This window comes from Lasioglossum baleicum, chromosome 10 (assembly GCF_051020765.1).
Source record: "Lasioglossum baleicum chromosome 10, iyLasBale1, whole genome shotgun sequence".
In the NCBI taxonomy this organism is placed as follows: Eukaryota; Metazoa; Arthropoda; class Insecta; order Hymenoptera; family Halictidae; genus Lasioglossum; species Lasioglossum baleicum.
In genome coordinates this window covers 16455570-16472256 of record NC_134938.1, presented here as the reverse complement: position 1 = coordinate 16472256, position 16687 = coordinate 16455570, and the positions used below count along the sequence as shown (strand labels likewise).

General features: G+C 38.0%; 2 protein-coding genes and 1 long non-coding RNA gene across 6 annotated transcripts; 1 reads left to right on the top strand and 2 right to left on the bottom strand.

Annotated features, from left to right (window-relative positions):
• Positions 1-80: 80 nt before the first annotated feature.
• LOC143213182 (facilitated trehalose transporter Tret1-like) lies at positions 81-5188 on the bottom strand. Its single transcript, XM_076432813.1, has 3 exons — positions 4147-5188; positions 2084-2346; positions 81-1776 (listed from the first exon to the last, which is right to left on the bottom strand). The coding sequence occupies exons 1-3, from the start codon at positions 4223-4225 to the stop codon at positions 712-714; spliced, it is 1407 nt and encodes a 468-aa protein (XP_076288928.1). The 5' UTR covers positions 4226-5188; the 3' UTR covers positions 81-711.
• Positions 5189-5388: 200 nt separating this feature from the next.
• On the bottom strand, positions 5389-10431 carry LOC143212979 (uncharacterized). The gene is made up of 4 exons (XM_076432359.1): positions 10244-10431; positions 8761-8955; positions 7805-7955; positions 5389-5867 (listed from the first exon to the last, which is right to left on the bottom strand). The coding sequence occupies exons 1-4, from the start codon at positions 10320-10322 to the stop codon at positions 5630-5632; spliced, it is 663 nt and encodes a 220-aa protein (XP_076288474.1). The 5' UTR covers positions 10323-10431; the 3' UTR covers positions 5389-5629.
• A 1315-nt stretch (positions 10432-11746) lies between these two features.
• LOC143212980 (uncharacterized) lies at positions 11747-15649 on the top strand. 4 transcript variants are annotated; one of them, XR_013009836.1, is made up of 5 exons: positions 11747-11993; positions 12156-12308; positions 12815-12956; positions 13065-13676; positions 13761-15649. It is a non-coding gene; the product is annotated as an uncharacterized LOC143212980 (long non-coding RNA). The 4 variants fall into 4 exon arrangements; XR_013009835.1 differs by having other exon boundaries at positions 11797-11993; positions 13612-13676; XR_013009834.1 differs by having other exon boundaries at positions 11752-11912; positions 12156-12956; positions 13612-13676.
• The last annotated feature ends 1038 nt before the right edge of the window (positions 15650-16687 follow it).

Sequence of the window (16687 nt, the reverse complement as noted above, 5' to 3'; positions counted from 1 at the left end):
TGGCCGCTACATTTGCATTCGTAGAATTTTGTCGAAGCGAATATTGTGACCAATATTCCGCATATCATACATACAGGCAGGCTCAAAACTAGCAATGATTATGAAAAATGTATTTTCACCAGATTTTATTAGAAAACATTAAAAAACAAACGTAAGATGTGCCATTATTTTGCCATACACTTTATATACAATCTTTCGGTACATTTTTATTCGATGTGGACTTGGTACTCCAAGTTTTAGTCTTTCGTACATCGTACAAACCTAGCAGCACAATAGCGTCGGTGAATTGTATTCGGCGTAACTCGCGTACATTCGTTGCTCAATAATATAACAGATAAGAGACTAGAAGAGCGGAATAACATCGTAATACGACGATAACGCAAGGAACGTTTGCATAAACATTTCGACAGCTTCATTAGTCTTCCATAAAACGTTTGTTAAGTATTATGTATATTGAAATTGTTTTAGTTATCTGAAAACTCATGACTTGACATTTATGAATATCTCTCATTGTTGCGTTATCTTGACAAACGCGAGATACATATGTATCTATCTAACTTTACACATATACAGTGAATCACAGTAATACATACTCAGACACTGGATGTGGATTTCGGACTACTCGAACTGTTGTTATATGAAATGTCTGAGAAAATGTGGTGGGCGTTAAATATTCTGTACATGCTGCAATCGAGGAAACTGGCGACAACATCAGCCAGGTCGATTCAGTTTCATTTGAATTTCTAGAAACGTTTTGCCTTTAGTTTCCGGTGTGATGCGATAAATAAGTGCGGTGCAGACTGCTACGACTACGAAGTACCCGAGGAATGGAATCGAATGGCCGTAGCCTAAGGTTAGAGCTACCCATATGTAAAGCTTGAACCCTACTATGCCTTCCAAACCGCCGATCACACCGATAAGACACGTGCTGATTGCTTTAACTTCGGTAGCAAAGATTTCGGACATCAGAACGATTTGTAAGCAAACTAAGCCGCAACTAAACATAAAAACCGATACTATGCTCGCTATAAATGGTACCAGAGAGTACATCTGCACATCTATGCTTGTATACTCCTTCGCGTAAAAGAATGTGCCGATAACAAGGTTACATAAAGCAGCTATAATACCTGATACAAGTATCAGTGGTTTGCGACCGACTTTGTCGACCAAAAATGTTGTTACAACAGCGGAAATCACTTGTGTTACACCGATAACCACACCAATCGTATAGTCGCTTATAACGTTGCTAGTTGACTTGAATATCAGCTGGCAGTAGGTGATGATAGCGAAGAACCCACCGAAATGGTGCGTTACCGTAAAGAGTAAAATGATGACGAGAGCACGAAAATGTCCACGCGATGAGAAGACGTCCTTTATGGATCCACTCTTCACATCTCCTTTTTCTTTTTTCGAGAGACAGGCGATAACCACTTGCAACTCGTCGGAAACATCGGTTTTTCCTCGCAATTTCTCCAACACTTCTTCCGCCTCGTCCATTCTATTCCTCAATACGAGGAAATACGGCGATTCAGGCATAAACCAGAACGCGAAGATGGTCGCGACGTTGAAGACAAAGAAAATTCGAGCCATGAAGGATATTGACAGATGCGGCGCAGCCACGAATGTTATTAGAATACCGGAATTATACACGATTCCGACTAGAGCGTTCGCAGCACCACGTGTTTCCGATGACGATATCTCGCCCATGTACATTGGCGCGACACAGACAAACAATCCCGCGCCGAATCCTGCCAGAAATCTTGCCACGTACAATTCCTGCAAGAGAAAAAGTTCGTGTACTTATTGATGGTGAACAGAAGAGCAGCCGAATATAGGGTGGAATACAACAACTAGACACCGGATCTTTATGCAAAATAAAAATTTTGCACCTGGATTGCAACAAACCGGAATGACATAGAAATTTATTTTCTCTCTTAATATGTTCAATAGGTTGAAAGTAATATAAATGTATTTTTAAATTCGTCTAACGATTTCAATGTTTTAAATTACATCTACTCATTTTTCTTATAAATGCAAAAAATCCGCTGTCTAACAATAACAGACGAATTTAAGCGCAACTTACCCAAATCGATGAAGCAATTGTGATTAAACCCCAACTAACTAAGAGCGGTAGAAAACTCAGCAGCATAGTGTTCCTCCTGCCGAATCTATCAGCCAGAAGAATATTCAGAGGAGGTGCTACCAAGTGACCAACAGCTACGATAGCAACCAACGTAGAAACAGCTGACTCGGTGACCGGAATAGGTGAATCGTCCGCCATTAATATTACGATACTTGGTGAATTCCAGCCAACGATAAATCCGAGACAGCCAGCCATGCAAGCGCCTTCACGAGAACAAGAGAAAAACTAATTATTTTCACCCTTTGCACTCGGAGTTTGCACTTTAACTGGAAAATTAAACATTTCTTCCGACATAGAGTATTTCCATTCCCTGTGATTTTTTAAATTTTATGGACATGAAATTGGTATACATATTGCCCAGTCAACGGAAAGTTGTAGAGGGAAATGGAAAGAAAACAATTTTTAACTTTGGGTCTTTGTTTGGACTAGTTCGGAGGCAGAGTTGGGCAAAATATGTAATTAGTTACAAATTTCGGATCACGAATAAAAGATACAAAATTTTAATTAATTATTTTTAAGGTTCGGATCCAAAAGGAACTTGATCCGAAGTTTAATTAGTTATTTTTGTATACGAAGCAGAAGGATCCGAAGCTACGGATCCATTTGTAACTAGTTAATGTAACTAATTCAAAGTTCATTTCGGATCCTTCAAGTTCCTTAACGCCACGAATCGGCTAGTGTGACTTTCGTGAGGGCGCAGCACGGAAAATAAATAAGTTCAGCATTCGCTCCTTTGCGGTTCCATGCCAAGCTACCTGCCTGGCCGGGGGATCGCCCGGCTAGGCAGGTAGCTCGGCATGAAACCCCTGGCAAGTGAAACCTGAACTTATTTATTTTCCGTGCTGCGCCCTCACGAAAGTCACACTAGCCGATTCGTGGCGTTCTTCCGATTAAGAAAAGTCTAAATTCGATAGAATTCGGTCACTGCTTGCTGCTGTTAGTTGAAAAGATATCTTGGAAAAAGTATCTAATTAAATATTTTTGCCCATCACCGGTGCCTCGGTCGCCTAGGCCGAGTGGTACAATATTGTACTGCTATTGTGTTCTGGGCTCAGGTCTCGGGGCCCGACCCTCGGGCCTCGGAACATGTTCATTCAAGCCTCGAGCAGGTCAAAAGGAACTTGAAGGATCCGAAAGGAACTTTGAATTAGTCACATTAACTAGTTACAAATGGATCCGTAGCTTCGGATCCTTCTGCTTCGGATACAAAAATAACTAATTAAACTTCGGATCAAGTTCCTCTTGGATCCGAACCTTGAGAGAGAGAGAGAGAGAGAGAGAGAGAGACAGAGTGAGTAGGTGGTGAGCGGGGTGCAGGGGGGCACGTAGAAGGTCCCCTTTTTCGGTTTTCCTCGTATATCTCGCAAACTATGCGTCCTAGCGATAACACCATTCCATACAAAATTAAAGCTGACAAAATGTGCCACAAAATTGATTCGATTCACTTTTTCGCTATCTCGCATAGTTTCCGAGATATCCGCGCTCAAAGTTCGCAACAAACTAGCTTTACACGTATTTTTCTTCTTCAATGTAAGCTATTTCCTAGAATATAATTGTTTAGACTTTCAACTGTAATCATATATTAGAAGATTTAGTCGCATTTTTACACGTATCAGCTTTTCCGTACACGCGCCGACTTCCCGTTCGCTCCCATCACTGGCCACCGCAAGGGGACTCGCGCCGTTACTGATCAAACCGAGCGTTCGCCGGCATACTTTATTTTTTTTGACACTGTTCCACCAAACGGACACTTCTGAGATTTTTATACGAAATAGGTTAGCATCATACCAATATTTTAGAATTTTTTGGTAGGTGTCAACCCAGGGGAAGATAGTTAAAAAAATTCCCAAAAAATTAATTAATTATTTTCAGCTATAAATAATTGGCAAAAAATTCTGAAAAAAATCTGAAATATAGAGTGTAGGAGAATCGGAATTAAATAAATTGAGTCAAACGAAACACAAAGGTTTGAAACAAATAACGTTCGCAATTGTTAGACTTACATGTCATAATGGCCAAATATTCCCATGTTCTCGAACCGTCAGGTGTGGTGTATTTTGCCTTTTCGACGCTGGTAGTCATGCTTTAGCTTTCCCATACACTGCTCTCAAAGATGACTATACCCTCGTCAATTTGCCACTGAACTAGATGCATTGGACTTCGTTTAAAATTCTATTTGAACAATGTATCAGATAACAGCTTGATGTCAGAATCAACAAAGCAACCGTGAAATCGTTGTTTGTCATTTAATTTACAACCGTATATGTAGATACACGTATATTAAAAGATATAAATATCCGTTTCCACGTATATATACAATATATACATACATATCTCAATTGTCAAATATTTACCGTAACCTTGACAAGGAGCACTGGAGGAATTCTTATTAATTACCACCAAGTAGACATAGATTACTCTGACACAGTACAAACTAGTAAATTTAAAAATAACTTCTAGCAGTAAAACTTCTTTTTCGTTGAAAATATTCAGTGATTTCCTCCCACAGCTGCAGACTCGTATGTGGAGCGGCCGGGGCCCTGCTCTTCGCATTTCTCCCAGCTGCTTGATGTTTGTGAGCTAATTCCACGCCTGTTCTTGTCTAGTCCTTTAGTTTACACCTTTTTTACCACGTTTTTATTAGCTTGCTTTCTTGTTTGTCTGTTTGTTTGTTTTTTATAGATTCAAGACGCGTGCAAAAATATATATTTACGTACACCCAGAAGGGGTAGTGTGGGACTCGGAGGTCACAGGCGGTCGGTGTACCCAATACCCACTAAAAAAACCACACGTCTAGGACCGAGGCCCTATTTCTCCCCCCATCTTTCAGCCCATACAACAAACGGAGGCCCACTGTTTATATTCGCCCCGTCTGTGTATATTTATCACGGGCGCCACACCCACTCATGTTCTTGGCTTATCCTTTAGTTTACACCTAGATTTCGTTTACCCTCGTAGCAATAGTATACAGGGTGTCCCAAAATTTGTGAAAATCCCGAAAGGGGGTGGTTCCTGAGACCATTTCAAGCGACATTTTCCTTTGCAAAAATGTTATCCGCGGCTTTGTTTAGGAGTTATTAACGAAAAACACGGACCAATCAGAGCGCGACCTAGACGCGTGTTGGCACAGTCGGCCAATAGACAGTTGGCGCGCGGGGCCGACTGTACCAACACGCGTCTAGGTCGCGCTCTGATTGGTCCGTGTTTTTCGTTAATAACTCCTAAACAAAGCCGCGGATAACATTTTTGCAAAGGAAAATGTCCCTTGAAATGGTCTCAGGAACCACCCCCTTTCAGGATTTTCACGAATTTTGGGACACCCTGTATAACAGCGAAAGTAATGCGACCACATATTTTAAAGAACACTTTGTCTGTAAAGTAAGCAATATATACAGCATTTTGTGCGGATGTATAGTATATTTACAGCGTAATCTGTTTGTACATGCTTTGACATTGTCACGAGATCAAATTCTAGGTTTTGGTGTCCTAGCAGACATCGTCACATTCAACAATATAAGGAAGAACACACTCGCCATGTCTGAGTCCGAACGAATAAGCAGGTGTTGGTTTGGGTGGTTTAACATCATAAACAGGACCCGGACTTTGACAAGTAATTCTCTCTGATCTTCTAGCCGTGATAGAGAACTTTGGTGTACATTCTTTAATTTCGTAAGAGTATGGGCCCGGTGTGGGCGAACATTTCAAACTCGTTGTGCGAAGTCCTCTGTAAGAGACACAACGTATTATATTAAACTTTAAATCCATTATTAGCCAGTTGAATTAGTTTCTGCCGTTTATTAAACCCTTTGCACTCGGACCTATTTTAACACGAAAATTAGACATTTCTTCAGACCAAGAATAATGCTATTCTATGTATATGTATTAATCTTTTCGCGCTGTTTTTAAAGGTGGGTACTCGTCCCGCTTATCCACCCGGAGGTGTTGACGCCCGAGCCGGCCTCCTATCCGTTTTACAGGGTATTTGATTCGGGGGATATGCGGAGCCTGTTTGTCGTAACAGAACGACTTGATGTGCCACGAGCTGTTTGCTCGCGGATTAGGTGATTCGCGCCGCAACGCGAACCCACCACGACCGACGTTCAATCGAGTGGGGAGGGTCGTATCGCCATGTTGATACGCCGCACAGTGGGACCTTTCGTCCAAATCGGAGACAAAATCGAAGAACTTTCGATAGAAATGAAGTAGAGCGATGAAATTTCTTTTAAATTAAAGCTGAAACTTTGCAAAATATGGGAAAAATAGGGAGATTATGGTAAGAACGTTTTTTAACGTTGAGAAAATTCGTTAAACTTGCAGAATTTCGAGAAAATTGTGGTTTTTCCAATACCACGCGCGGAAAAAATTTTTTTTGAACATGCTGTACTTCATTTCCCGTAGAATTTTTCACGCTGATTTCAAATCTGGTCTCACAATTTGTCTACGGCCTCAGGATATTGCAAAATCGATTTCTTGAAATTCTACATGTTTAACGAATTTTTTCAAGGTTAAATAACGTTCGTACCATAATCTCCCTATTTTTCCCATATTCTGCAAAGTTTCAGCTTTGATTTAAAATAATCCGATTTGGACGAAAGGTCCCACTGTGCGCCGCACAGAAACCGATCTTTTTGGACAAAAATCTGCCGACAACTCAGTTTTTCATCGATTCAATTGGAATTTTTTTAAAAATGTTCGTGAAGGACTATACTTTGATGACGAGTTGCGCGAAAATCGTTAACTGTCACAAGAAATCAAGAATCCTTATCTACAAAACCCAATAACTCCGATACTTCATCCGCCCATACCATAAATTTGCATGTCCCAGCTGAGTTGCCGACACTTCTTAACCCTAAACCCTAAACCGCAAAATTTTAAACTGTAAATCTGGCCCTGAGAATTACCAATTGAATAGGTTAAGGGTTAAGAAGTGTCGGAGTTATTGGGTTTTGTAGATAAGGATTCTTGATTTCTTGTGACAGTTAACGATTTTCGCGCAGCACGTCATCAAAGTATAGTCCTTCACGAACATTTTTAAAAAAATTCCAATTGAATCGATGAAAAACTGAGTTGTCGGCAGGTTTTTGTCCAAAAAGATCGGTTTATCACCCAGTGCGGCGCGGCGCAGCGTTGGCCGGCAGTGGAGTGAGGAGGCACAGGACTTCGATTGCACAGACGATCCCCGACAGAAAACGCGCGATTACTGTATACATATGTATGCTTCTGAAGGAAGTCTCTAGCGGTTATAAATTCCGGTAGTGTCATACCGTCCTAATGACGACGTTTATTATTACGATATCTAAAGCCACTCGCCATTTGTTTATGTAGAGTGATAAGATAGCTGATCATCTCGGAGAAATGCGTTCTACAAGATGCATATCATGACTCGCAGAAATACGGAACAAAGAATCATGAAATCTGTAATTTTATAAAACCATATCTTGTATACCCAAAACCAAAAAGATATAACCAACATATCTTGTGAACTTAAAGATATGACGCGACGCGTGACGTCCAAATCTTTAACAGTCCAACCCCCAACATCATTCACAAGATCCAAAATGTTTCCCCCTCTCGCGGCAACACAACAACAACGATTACGCGTAAAAAGGAAAAATGACAAAATGAATAATGAAGATTATGAAACAAATAGTAGATACTTACAAAGAGAACGCTGGTCCTGCTCTGGGCGTTTTGTAGAAGTAGGGTCCTGGTGTCGTACATGTACCTCTGGGCTTAGTTCTACTCTTTATTGAGAACGCTGGAGTTTTTGGAGTTGGTAAAATGTATTTCGGGCCGGGACCGCAGAAAGGTGCTGATGGAAAGGAATTAACATGTTTCAACTTTGCCAAGTAGTGTTTAACAGTATGAATGTTGAATTCTTATGAATGTTTAAACATGTTTAAACCATCATAAACAATCATAATGTCTCAATATTGGATATCACTGTATTCGGGAAAGTCTACAGAATCTTTTGCTGCAAAGAACAGTTCAATATCTTTTATAATAACATCGCAATATTTGTTTCAAGTTGAAAAATATGTTTCCTTTTTTAAATTATGTTTCTCAAAAACTGTGCGTCTAGGAAAAAATTAAGGGCAGATTCGGAATCAGCGCAAAAACTCTATAATAATCACTCAACAATATTTAACTATGTTCCACCAATCCGACCATCTTGAAACTTTTTTATATGTTAGATAAGCAACAGAACATTGTTCTTGAATTTTTTGGAAGTGGTCACTCGAAGGATTGCTTGCAATTCCCACCCATAAAAAATGAAATGATTTTTTTCTACCCTTAATAATTTGATCACAATGGTGAAAAAAATGTATGATATGAAGGAGGTAAGTTCGAGTATTTTCGTTTTTTTTATCCGAATATCTTAATTAACAACCGAAAAAAAAATGATACAGTTAAGGGTATTTACCCTCATATCATCCTTATATGAAGAGTTAGCGACTTAAAATTTTAGGGGGTTATCTTTCAACCTAAAACCATTGTTTTCCACACAATATCAATAAAAATTGTGGGTGGGCCGCTGGACCAATCTTACAATTAGTCCGCTAGACCCGATTAGTGTTGGACAGTGTAATTAATGTACAAATGGAGTTTTAAAATACCTATAGGCGGGGCAGCTAATCCAAAAGAAAAACCACCGAGCTTCAGATCCGGTAACACATATTTAGGTCCTGGTCCTTCGCATCGTCCTACACCAAATAATCTCGCACCAAATGTATATGCTGGATTCCGATACCTGGAGAGGCAATGTCTTTCGTAACCCACAAGAGTTTTAAGCTGGTATTTCGGCCCAGGACCTAGAAATTAAATATATGTAATATCATAACGCTTTTCCTAACGTATGTAGTATGTACAGTGACTCGAATTAATATTCGGACGCTTTAAAAAAGACGATCATTTTTTTAACATTGTACTATACGATTTGAACTTTTCTGGGAAGCTGGAGCAAGTAGTTTACTACAGGATGTGAAAAGAAATTTTTCCGAAAATTGCAATTGATCGGAATTGTGGAAAAAATACTAAAAGTTGTACTTTACAACTTTTTTATGTGGGCCCATATTGAAAATTTTTAACATACATTCTGTAGATCTGTGTCAATTAAACATAGCAGTGCCGGATTAAGCCAGCGCGGGGCCCGTAGCAAATGTTATCACGAGGCCCTAGGCCTTGTATCAGGGGCGCTTGCGTGCAAATGTAGCGCACCTTTTTAAACAGACACAATAAATGACCTGTTTTTATTTAGCAAAAAAATCGTTCATGTTTCGGCGCCTCTTCGATGAAGCGCCTGTGTGCGGGGGCCTTTTTTGTAGGGAGCGGGGCCCGTAGCATTTGCTACTTCTGCTACGGGCCTGAAATCCGGCCCTGAAACATAGTCTGAAAATTTCGTGAAAATCGGTCGACCTTGCAATGAGCCACAAACGATTAAAGATGGTAAAAAATTGCAGATTTTTACGGGCCTCGAACAGCAATAAATCTAAGGATTCTTACATCTTTCAATGCCTGTCGCTTTTTCCCGCATCAACCGATTTTGATGAAACTTTCACAGTGCATACATATAATTGACACAGATCTTCGAAACGTATTTTAAAAATTTTCGATACAGGCCCACATAAAAAGGTAGTAAAATTTCAGTATTTTTTTCTACAATGCCGATCAATTGCCTTTTTCGAACAAATTTCTTTTCACATCCCGTAGTAAACTAATTGTTCCAGCTTTTAAAAAGTTCAAATCGTATAGAACAATATTAACACTAAACCTACCATCACCGGTCGAAATGACCGTTTCCAGATTTTTTATTTCACAATTATTAAAATAATAACAATTGTTTCGTAAGAAATGAGTGTATATGTATAGATAGCTCGAGTAGAGCACGTATTACAATAAGAGCCGTACAAAATCTAAATAAAATCAAACTTGTCATTTATACAATGGAACATGTACCAATTACTTTTAAGGCCCGGTAGGTTTTGTGTTAAAAAACTTATCGTCTTTTTTAGAGCGTCCTAGTCTAAGAAGCGTCCGTTCACTAAGAAAAATAATAATTGCGCATATTTCACAATCGTTGTGAGAACCAGTTCATCATACTTCTAACACCACATATGGCAACGTCGGTTTTTTTTGTCGGTTCTTTTTCTGATTTTTCAGGATCCGCTTTTGGTGGCATTTTGTCACTTGATAATTTACATTTCGTTCAAGTTTAAAAAGAATATAAAATTTTGAAAGTATTACATAAGCCGAAACATTGTGGACAGAAACTGTTGTTGATTAGTGTGAATATTGTTAGCCATGAACGTATCGAGAAGTCGAAAAAACATCTTTCTACAGAAATGTGGCCTTGAATTCGTAATCACAGAAAATACAGTTTGCATTGGCGTTAATATTCACGCCTGTAAACACTTTCATCGTGTTTAATTCGTAAGAAACAATTTTTGGCACAGCTCCAATTTAAAAACTAGAATTATTCAAATATCAAAAATCATCACATGGCACTCTACATATATATATATATATATTCCAAACGAAATATTATATTTTTATATTCATGATATTTTGTAGCGCATTTTAAAACGAATTCAAGAAGGCACTACAAGAGATATTGTGTTCGTTATTGTACATATTGTATTTTATTAAATTATTTATTTATTTTAGTTCTTAGCAGATCAAAATAAAAATTGTCTGCATCGATTGCAAGAGATAGAAACCAAATTGAACATGGGGGAACTATACCCTCGGTATGTAACTAGAAAGGAACTAGAATCTTACTAGAAAAATGGGTCGAAACATGAGTTTGCGCGCCTCGACTTTTCGTCCTTATTTGAGCATATTTTGGGCTGGGTGAGGACTCATTCTGTAGAGGAAGGTTAAATACAGGTCGCTCTTCTCATGATTTAACGAGATTATGTTTATATCTAATAATATGAGTGCCCAAAGTAAAGACAAAATCGAGAAAAATAACCGCAGATTTCAACGTATTTTTCTGTCTCAAAGAGACTTTTTTGACTGATATGATGAGAAGAGCGACTCGTGATGAACCTTCCTCTATCAAATGGACCTTTGTGCAGGTCAAAATATGCTCGTATAAGGACAAAAAGTCGAGGCGCGTGATTTCATTCACATTAGCATAGATATCCCCATGAAGACAGAGGTCCTCTCTGATGCAGAGCCAGTATAGAGCCAATTTTAGTTCAGTTCGTTTAGACGAGATGGCGCCTAGTCAGGAGGACTGTCAATCAGTGCTGCGATATTGTGCAACATTTCACTGCTGCACTCCTGTCATCGTGGAATCATAGCAAAACTGACACAGATAAGTTAGATATTACCATCGGTGGCACTAATATTAGTGCGAGCTGCCCTGTGTAACGGCATTCGCGACAAGCTGAATAGAATTTGGAAATAGCAAGCAACTCCATCTCGTGTTCATTAGGCAGTTGCGTGTTTATCAATGTTACCAAACTTTTTTTTTGCACAGAGGTTTATAACATTGATAAATAGTTATTTTCTAGTTACAAATCGAGGGTATAGTTCCCCCTTAAGGGTGCGCGGGACGCAACCTAGCGCTAGTGATGGGCACTATCGACTAAATTCAACTATCGACTAGTTACTATTTAGTAACTACATACTATCGACTATTTAGTCGATAGTTTTCAGTCGACTGAATTGGCTTATTTGACTGAATTGCGTTATTGGTTCATGTTCATTGCTCTCCATATTCGATGGTTTTCATGACGCTCAGCTTTATTAGAGAGAGAGAGAGGTTCCTAAAATTAAAAATATTTAATGTTATTTTATATTTTACATTTGTCGTAGTAGAAATTAGTAATAAAATTAAATTAAGGTAAAAATTCCAAAATTATAATTAATCTAACCTTAAATGATTATGGTCTCCACTATGAAGTTGACCCAAATTTATATATATATATACATATATTTTAAATGTTGACATTTAAAAAGATCAATTGGTCTAAGTTTTTCGCTGAAAGTCTGTTTCTTCTTTCAGACATAATCTGTCCAGCCTTTGAAAATATTCTCTCCGAGGGTACAGAGGTTGCAGGAATACAAAGATATTTATCTGCTATCTCGAAAAGCTGTGGCATTGTGCAATTATATTTGTTCCAAAATGCGACTGGACAACTCTTAATGTTTTCATATGGTAAATCTATGTATTGACGGATGATGGTTGTTACATTTTCAATATGCGTAGATTGGTTATTTAACTGTGACACTTTTGATACAAAAAAGTTCCAAAATTCATTGTTTTGAGATGGTTCTTCTGCTATGGCTCTATTTGCATTCGTTTCATGACTACTGGCTGTTCTTGCCAAGGAACTTATTTCTTCTTTTAATATATTCTGTGCTGTCTGTGCAATCCTATTGTCTTCAAATACAGCTATTTTAAACCTTGGATCTAATAGTGTGGCTATTAAAGTAATATTATTCTGTTCGATGTAGTTAAATCTTATTTCAATATTATTTAAAATATTATTTTTTAAACGTAGTCCTGCTGTGGTTTCTGGTGTAATCATGTTTATAGCATTTTGAATTCCTCTTATTAAAGGAACAATTTTGGATGCTGTGGGATATTTTTCTGCTGATAAATCAGTTGTAACATATTCTAGTGGTTTCAATAACGGTATGATATCTTCTATGATTTCCCAGTGTTCAGCTGTAAGTGATGTGGGACTTCTGCTTAATGAAACTATGACAGCAGACAAAGGCACTTTTATTGCAAACAGTCTCTCCAGCATCACGAGGCAAGAATTCCAGCGTGTTGCTACATCTTTTTTTATCTTCAGTTCTGGTAAGCCCATTTGCTTTTGCATACTTCTTAATTTCTCTGCTGCTACAACACTTGTTTTAAAGTGCCCAACTAATGAACGGCAGATTTTTAATAAATTTATTATTTCAGTCACACCACTTATGGAATCGTTTACCACTAAATTTAACGTGTGTGCTGTACATGGCAAATGCATATAGCCTAAGTTACGTACAGCTCCTTTAATATTTGCACCATTATCTGTCACGACAGCACAAATTTTATTTGAGATTTGCCATTCCGATAAAATATCTTGAATACAGTGCGCAATATATTGACTTGTGTGGCTATTTGTTAAAAGATTAGTGGCTAATACGTTTGAGCGTAATTTATTTTCAATAAAATAATGTGCAGTGATCGTTAAAAAGGATTGCATATTTAAATTGGTCCAGATATCTGTCGTAATAGAAACATGACTTGTTTTTTTCAAGTTTTCTAAAATTATATTTTTAGTGTCAATGTATAATTGTGGTAAGATGGTCCGTCCCAGTGTTCTTCGACTGGGAAGTTTATATCGTGGTTCAAGCTCCTTAATTAACTCATTAAAGCCTTCGTCTTCTACAATAGTTAGCGGTTGCAAATCTTTACAAATCATGGCTGCCACCAGATTATTTAATTTTGTAATTTTTGTTTGTGATAGATCATTTGAAGTTGTCCTCAATGTTAGCTGCCTTAAATGAACCCGAGACCTCTGCACCATACCTGGTAAGTCTTCATTTTGGATTGCCAAATTTGCATTTGAAGTGAAAGCCACCGATGTAATTCCTTGTGCTTGCGTTGATGTTCCAGGTGTAGCACTTGCAAGTTGATCATCCACGTCTATCGACTCTGCTTCTTCGTGCACGCGACGATCGGCTTCCAGCACTGTGAAATGTTTGCGCTTCAAATGGTCACTTAAATTGGATGTGTTTTTTGCACTTTTGTATTCTCTTTTACATAAGCGACACACGGCACTCGTTGGTGTCTTTTGTTCAAAATATTGCCACACTATTGAGCGCTTTTGTTTATACATATTGTATTATATATACACTATGAAAACTTATGTATACTACTAAACACTATTTTAGAACTCAGAATGTTTCCTCAACACGAGTTTATTTAAGAGAAAACTTGGTGTACGACGCGAGACCAGAGACCAACGACTTGTGACTAAGTGACTCGTCAACGTATAGAAACTCCCGAGGAAAAGGAAAAAATGGAAGAGAGGTGGAAACCCGAATAGTGGGAGGAAAGTAAGGAGAAGAAATTAAGGATAGGAAAGTAAGGAAAATCTAGGAGAAGAGGAAAGACAGGTAAAGACACGTGGAAAGAAGCAATCGCGGAAGGATGCTATAAAAAACGGAAAGAGCAGAGGAAGGCAAGCAGGAGAGGATGTCGTAAAGAAAGGAAACGTTCGCCAGGGCCTGACCGTAAATCTCGAATAGGTTCGAGAGATACCTGGAAGAGACACAGGAGAGGCCGTGGATCTGGTCGCCACATGTATATCAGGACTGACCAGACCCGCGCAGAATGGACAACAATAGGAAAGGAATATGGCAAGGAAATAAGAAGTTTTCTAAAACAGCAGCGTAGGGCAGCGCCAAAAAAGCAGCCACAGTTCATTAAAATTATTCAGGGAGCAGTTTTAAAATTAAAAATGGTTTAAACTATTTGATTTCATAGAAAACCAAGCGTTCGCTTCCTTGCTTGCAAAAGTGTTCGCTGTTGCAGACGCGTTCAAATCTATTTCGTTACTGAACTCGAGTGGTTGAGAAAAATCTCAATCCTTAGCTAGAAAGCCGGTTTATATTGTCAAAGTTATAAGTATATTCACAGTGGTTTCACATCCAAGAAAAGTCGCACGTGAAGATTCTTTCGTTCCACAATATCATATTTCATACCATATAAGTTTTCCTATTTATTATAATTTGGAGAGACTATCTAAAAATATAGTACTTTACAATTTTATATTATTTATAAGTTTATAATTAAACATTAGTGAAACTAATGACTTGGTCGTCTGTGTTACACCTACATTAAATTTCTCAAAGCACTGTAATAATATTGTAAACGCTGGTCTAAAAATATTAGGTTTTATTAAATTTATTGATATGATTGATTTCTTCAATGGATCTATTGATTACTTTAAGAAATTCTTATGTAGGGCACTAAGAAATGTTTAATTTTAAGTTAATGTTTATCTATAATTTCCTCTATTGCGATTAATTTGTTAATACATGCTATGTTACTGTAATTTTTTTATATTTTTATTTGATTTAAGTCTATATATACATATTGGGTTTGTAGCGGCCACCGGCACGTACAATAAAACATTTGGCGTGCAAATGGTCGGGTCGGTTTACGAAGCAAGCGACAATGAAGCTATTTTTAGCGCGTGCAATTTAGATGTTTTATGATATGCATGTCTCGTTACTTAGAATCTTTCGTTGCCGGCCTAAAGGCCTCAATAGCACATAATAAACCCCCGAGTTTCCGAAGGGTCGCGCCGACCAAGATCCGATGGGCCCACACAAGGCCACGGTAAGTATGTATCTCGCGGGCCTGGAAGAAAAATCCGCTATACCTGATCTGTCGAATAAAGTTCCATTCCCACGAACTTGTACTATCATTATTTAGAATACAACAATCCTAGCTTCTTCAGATTTATACATGTATAATAAATAAATAAATAAATAATCCTTTTGGTGTTATCGATATTACATATAATATATAGGATAGGATAAATATAATAATAAAATATCAATTTTGTATTGAATGTAATAAATATTTTATTAACATAAATGAAATGCATAAATTATTCATATTTTCGGAGAATATTTGTAATAATTAATATTTAGTAGTACATACAACAATTGAATTCCGTCAATCTGGCAGTTTTCTCGAAATATCGAATTGTTTATAGGTATAAATTTGCCCGAGACTTCGTGACTTTTATCTTTTTCATGCGAAACACATAACCGAAATTTTAACTCATCAATTTGACTAAAAATCATCGAAAAATAACTAATCACCTGCTTGTTATTTTATCGGTTTTTTACCACTGTGTCAATTTGACACCGAGGGACGGATGGGGTTAATGAATTAATTAATTAATTTGATAATTCAATCAGAGAGGTAACCTCTGGTTTAGTTGGGTTTAGTAAAGCAGTATATATATATATATATATCAGTGAAAGCAGTCGACTGAAAATAGTAACCTCTACCACTGCGAAATTCAGTCGTTCAGTAAAACAGTCGACTGAAAATAGTAACCCCTACCACTGCGAAATTACTAAAACTAGTCGACTGAAAATAGTAACCCCCACCACTGCGAAATTACTAAAACTAGTCGACTGAAAATAGTAACCCCCACCACTGCGAAATTCAGTCGTTTTACTAAAACTAGTCGACTGAAAATAGTAACCCCCACCACTGCGAAATTCAGTCGATAGTTCAGTAAAACTAGTCGACTGAAAATAGTAACAGCTACTATCGACTAAATCGATAGTTTTTAGTCGATTGCGCCCATCACTACCTAGCGCCACCATTTACTAGGTGTGTAGAGGCTGTAACTACACGTGCTGGAAAGTGGCGCCTCTATCAGGCTATCGGCGTAGAGGTGAACTACGGATGAAATAGGACAAGGATAGGAGACACGTCGCTCGCAGGAGAGACAAAGACAGAGATATAACCAAGCAGCTTGATTTTTCGATGAACTCTTTTCCATTTCCTGAAGC

Coding starts and splice junctions, on each gene's coding strand:
- LOC143213182 (XM_076432813.1), bottom strand. CDS start 4,225: ATGACTACCAGCGTCGAAAAGGCAAAATACACCACACCTGACGGTTCG. Junction 2,347..4,146: donor ATATTTGGCCATTATGACAT/GTAAGTCTAACA, acceptor GTTCTCGTGAAG/GCGCTTGCATGGCTGGCTGT. Junction 1,777..2,083: donor CAATTGCTTCATCGATTTGG/GTAAGTTGCGCT, acceptor TTTCTCTTGCAG/GAATTGTACGTGGCAAGATT.
- LOC143212979 (XM_076432359.1), bottom strand. CDS start 10,322: ATGCCACCAAAAGCGGATCCTGAAAAATCAGAAAAAGAACCGACAAAA. Junction 7,956..8,760: donor ATTAGCTGCCCCGCCTATAG/GTATTTTAAAAC, acceptor CCTTTCCATCAG/CACCTTTCTGCGGTCCCGGC. Junction 5,868..7,804: donor GCAGGACCAGCGTTCTCTTT/GTAAGTATCTAC, acceptor TGTCTCTTACAG/AGGACTTCGCACAACGAGTT.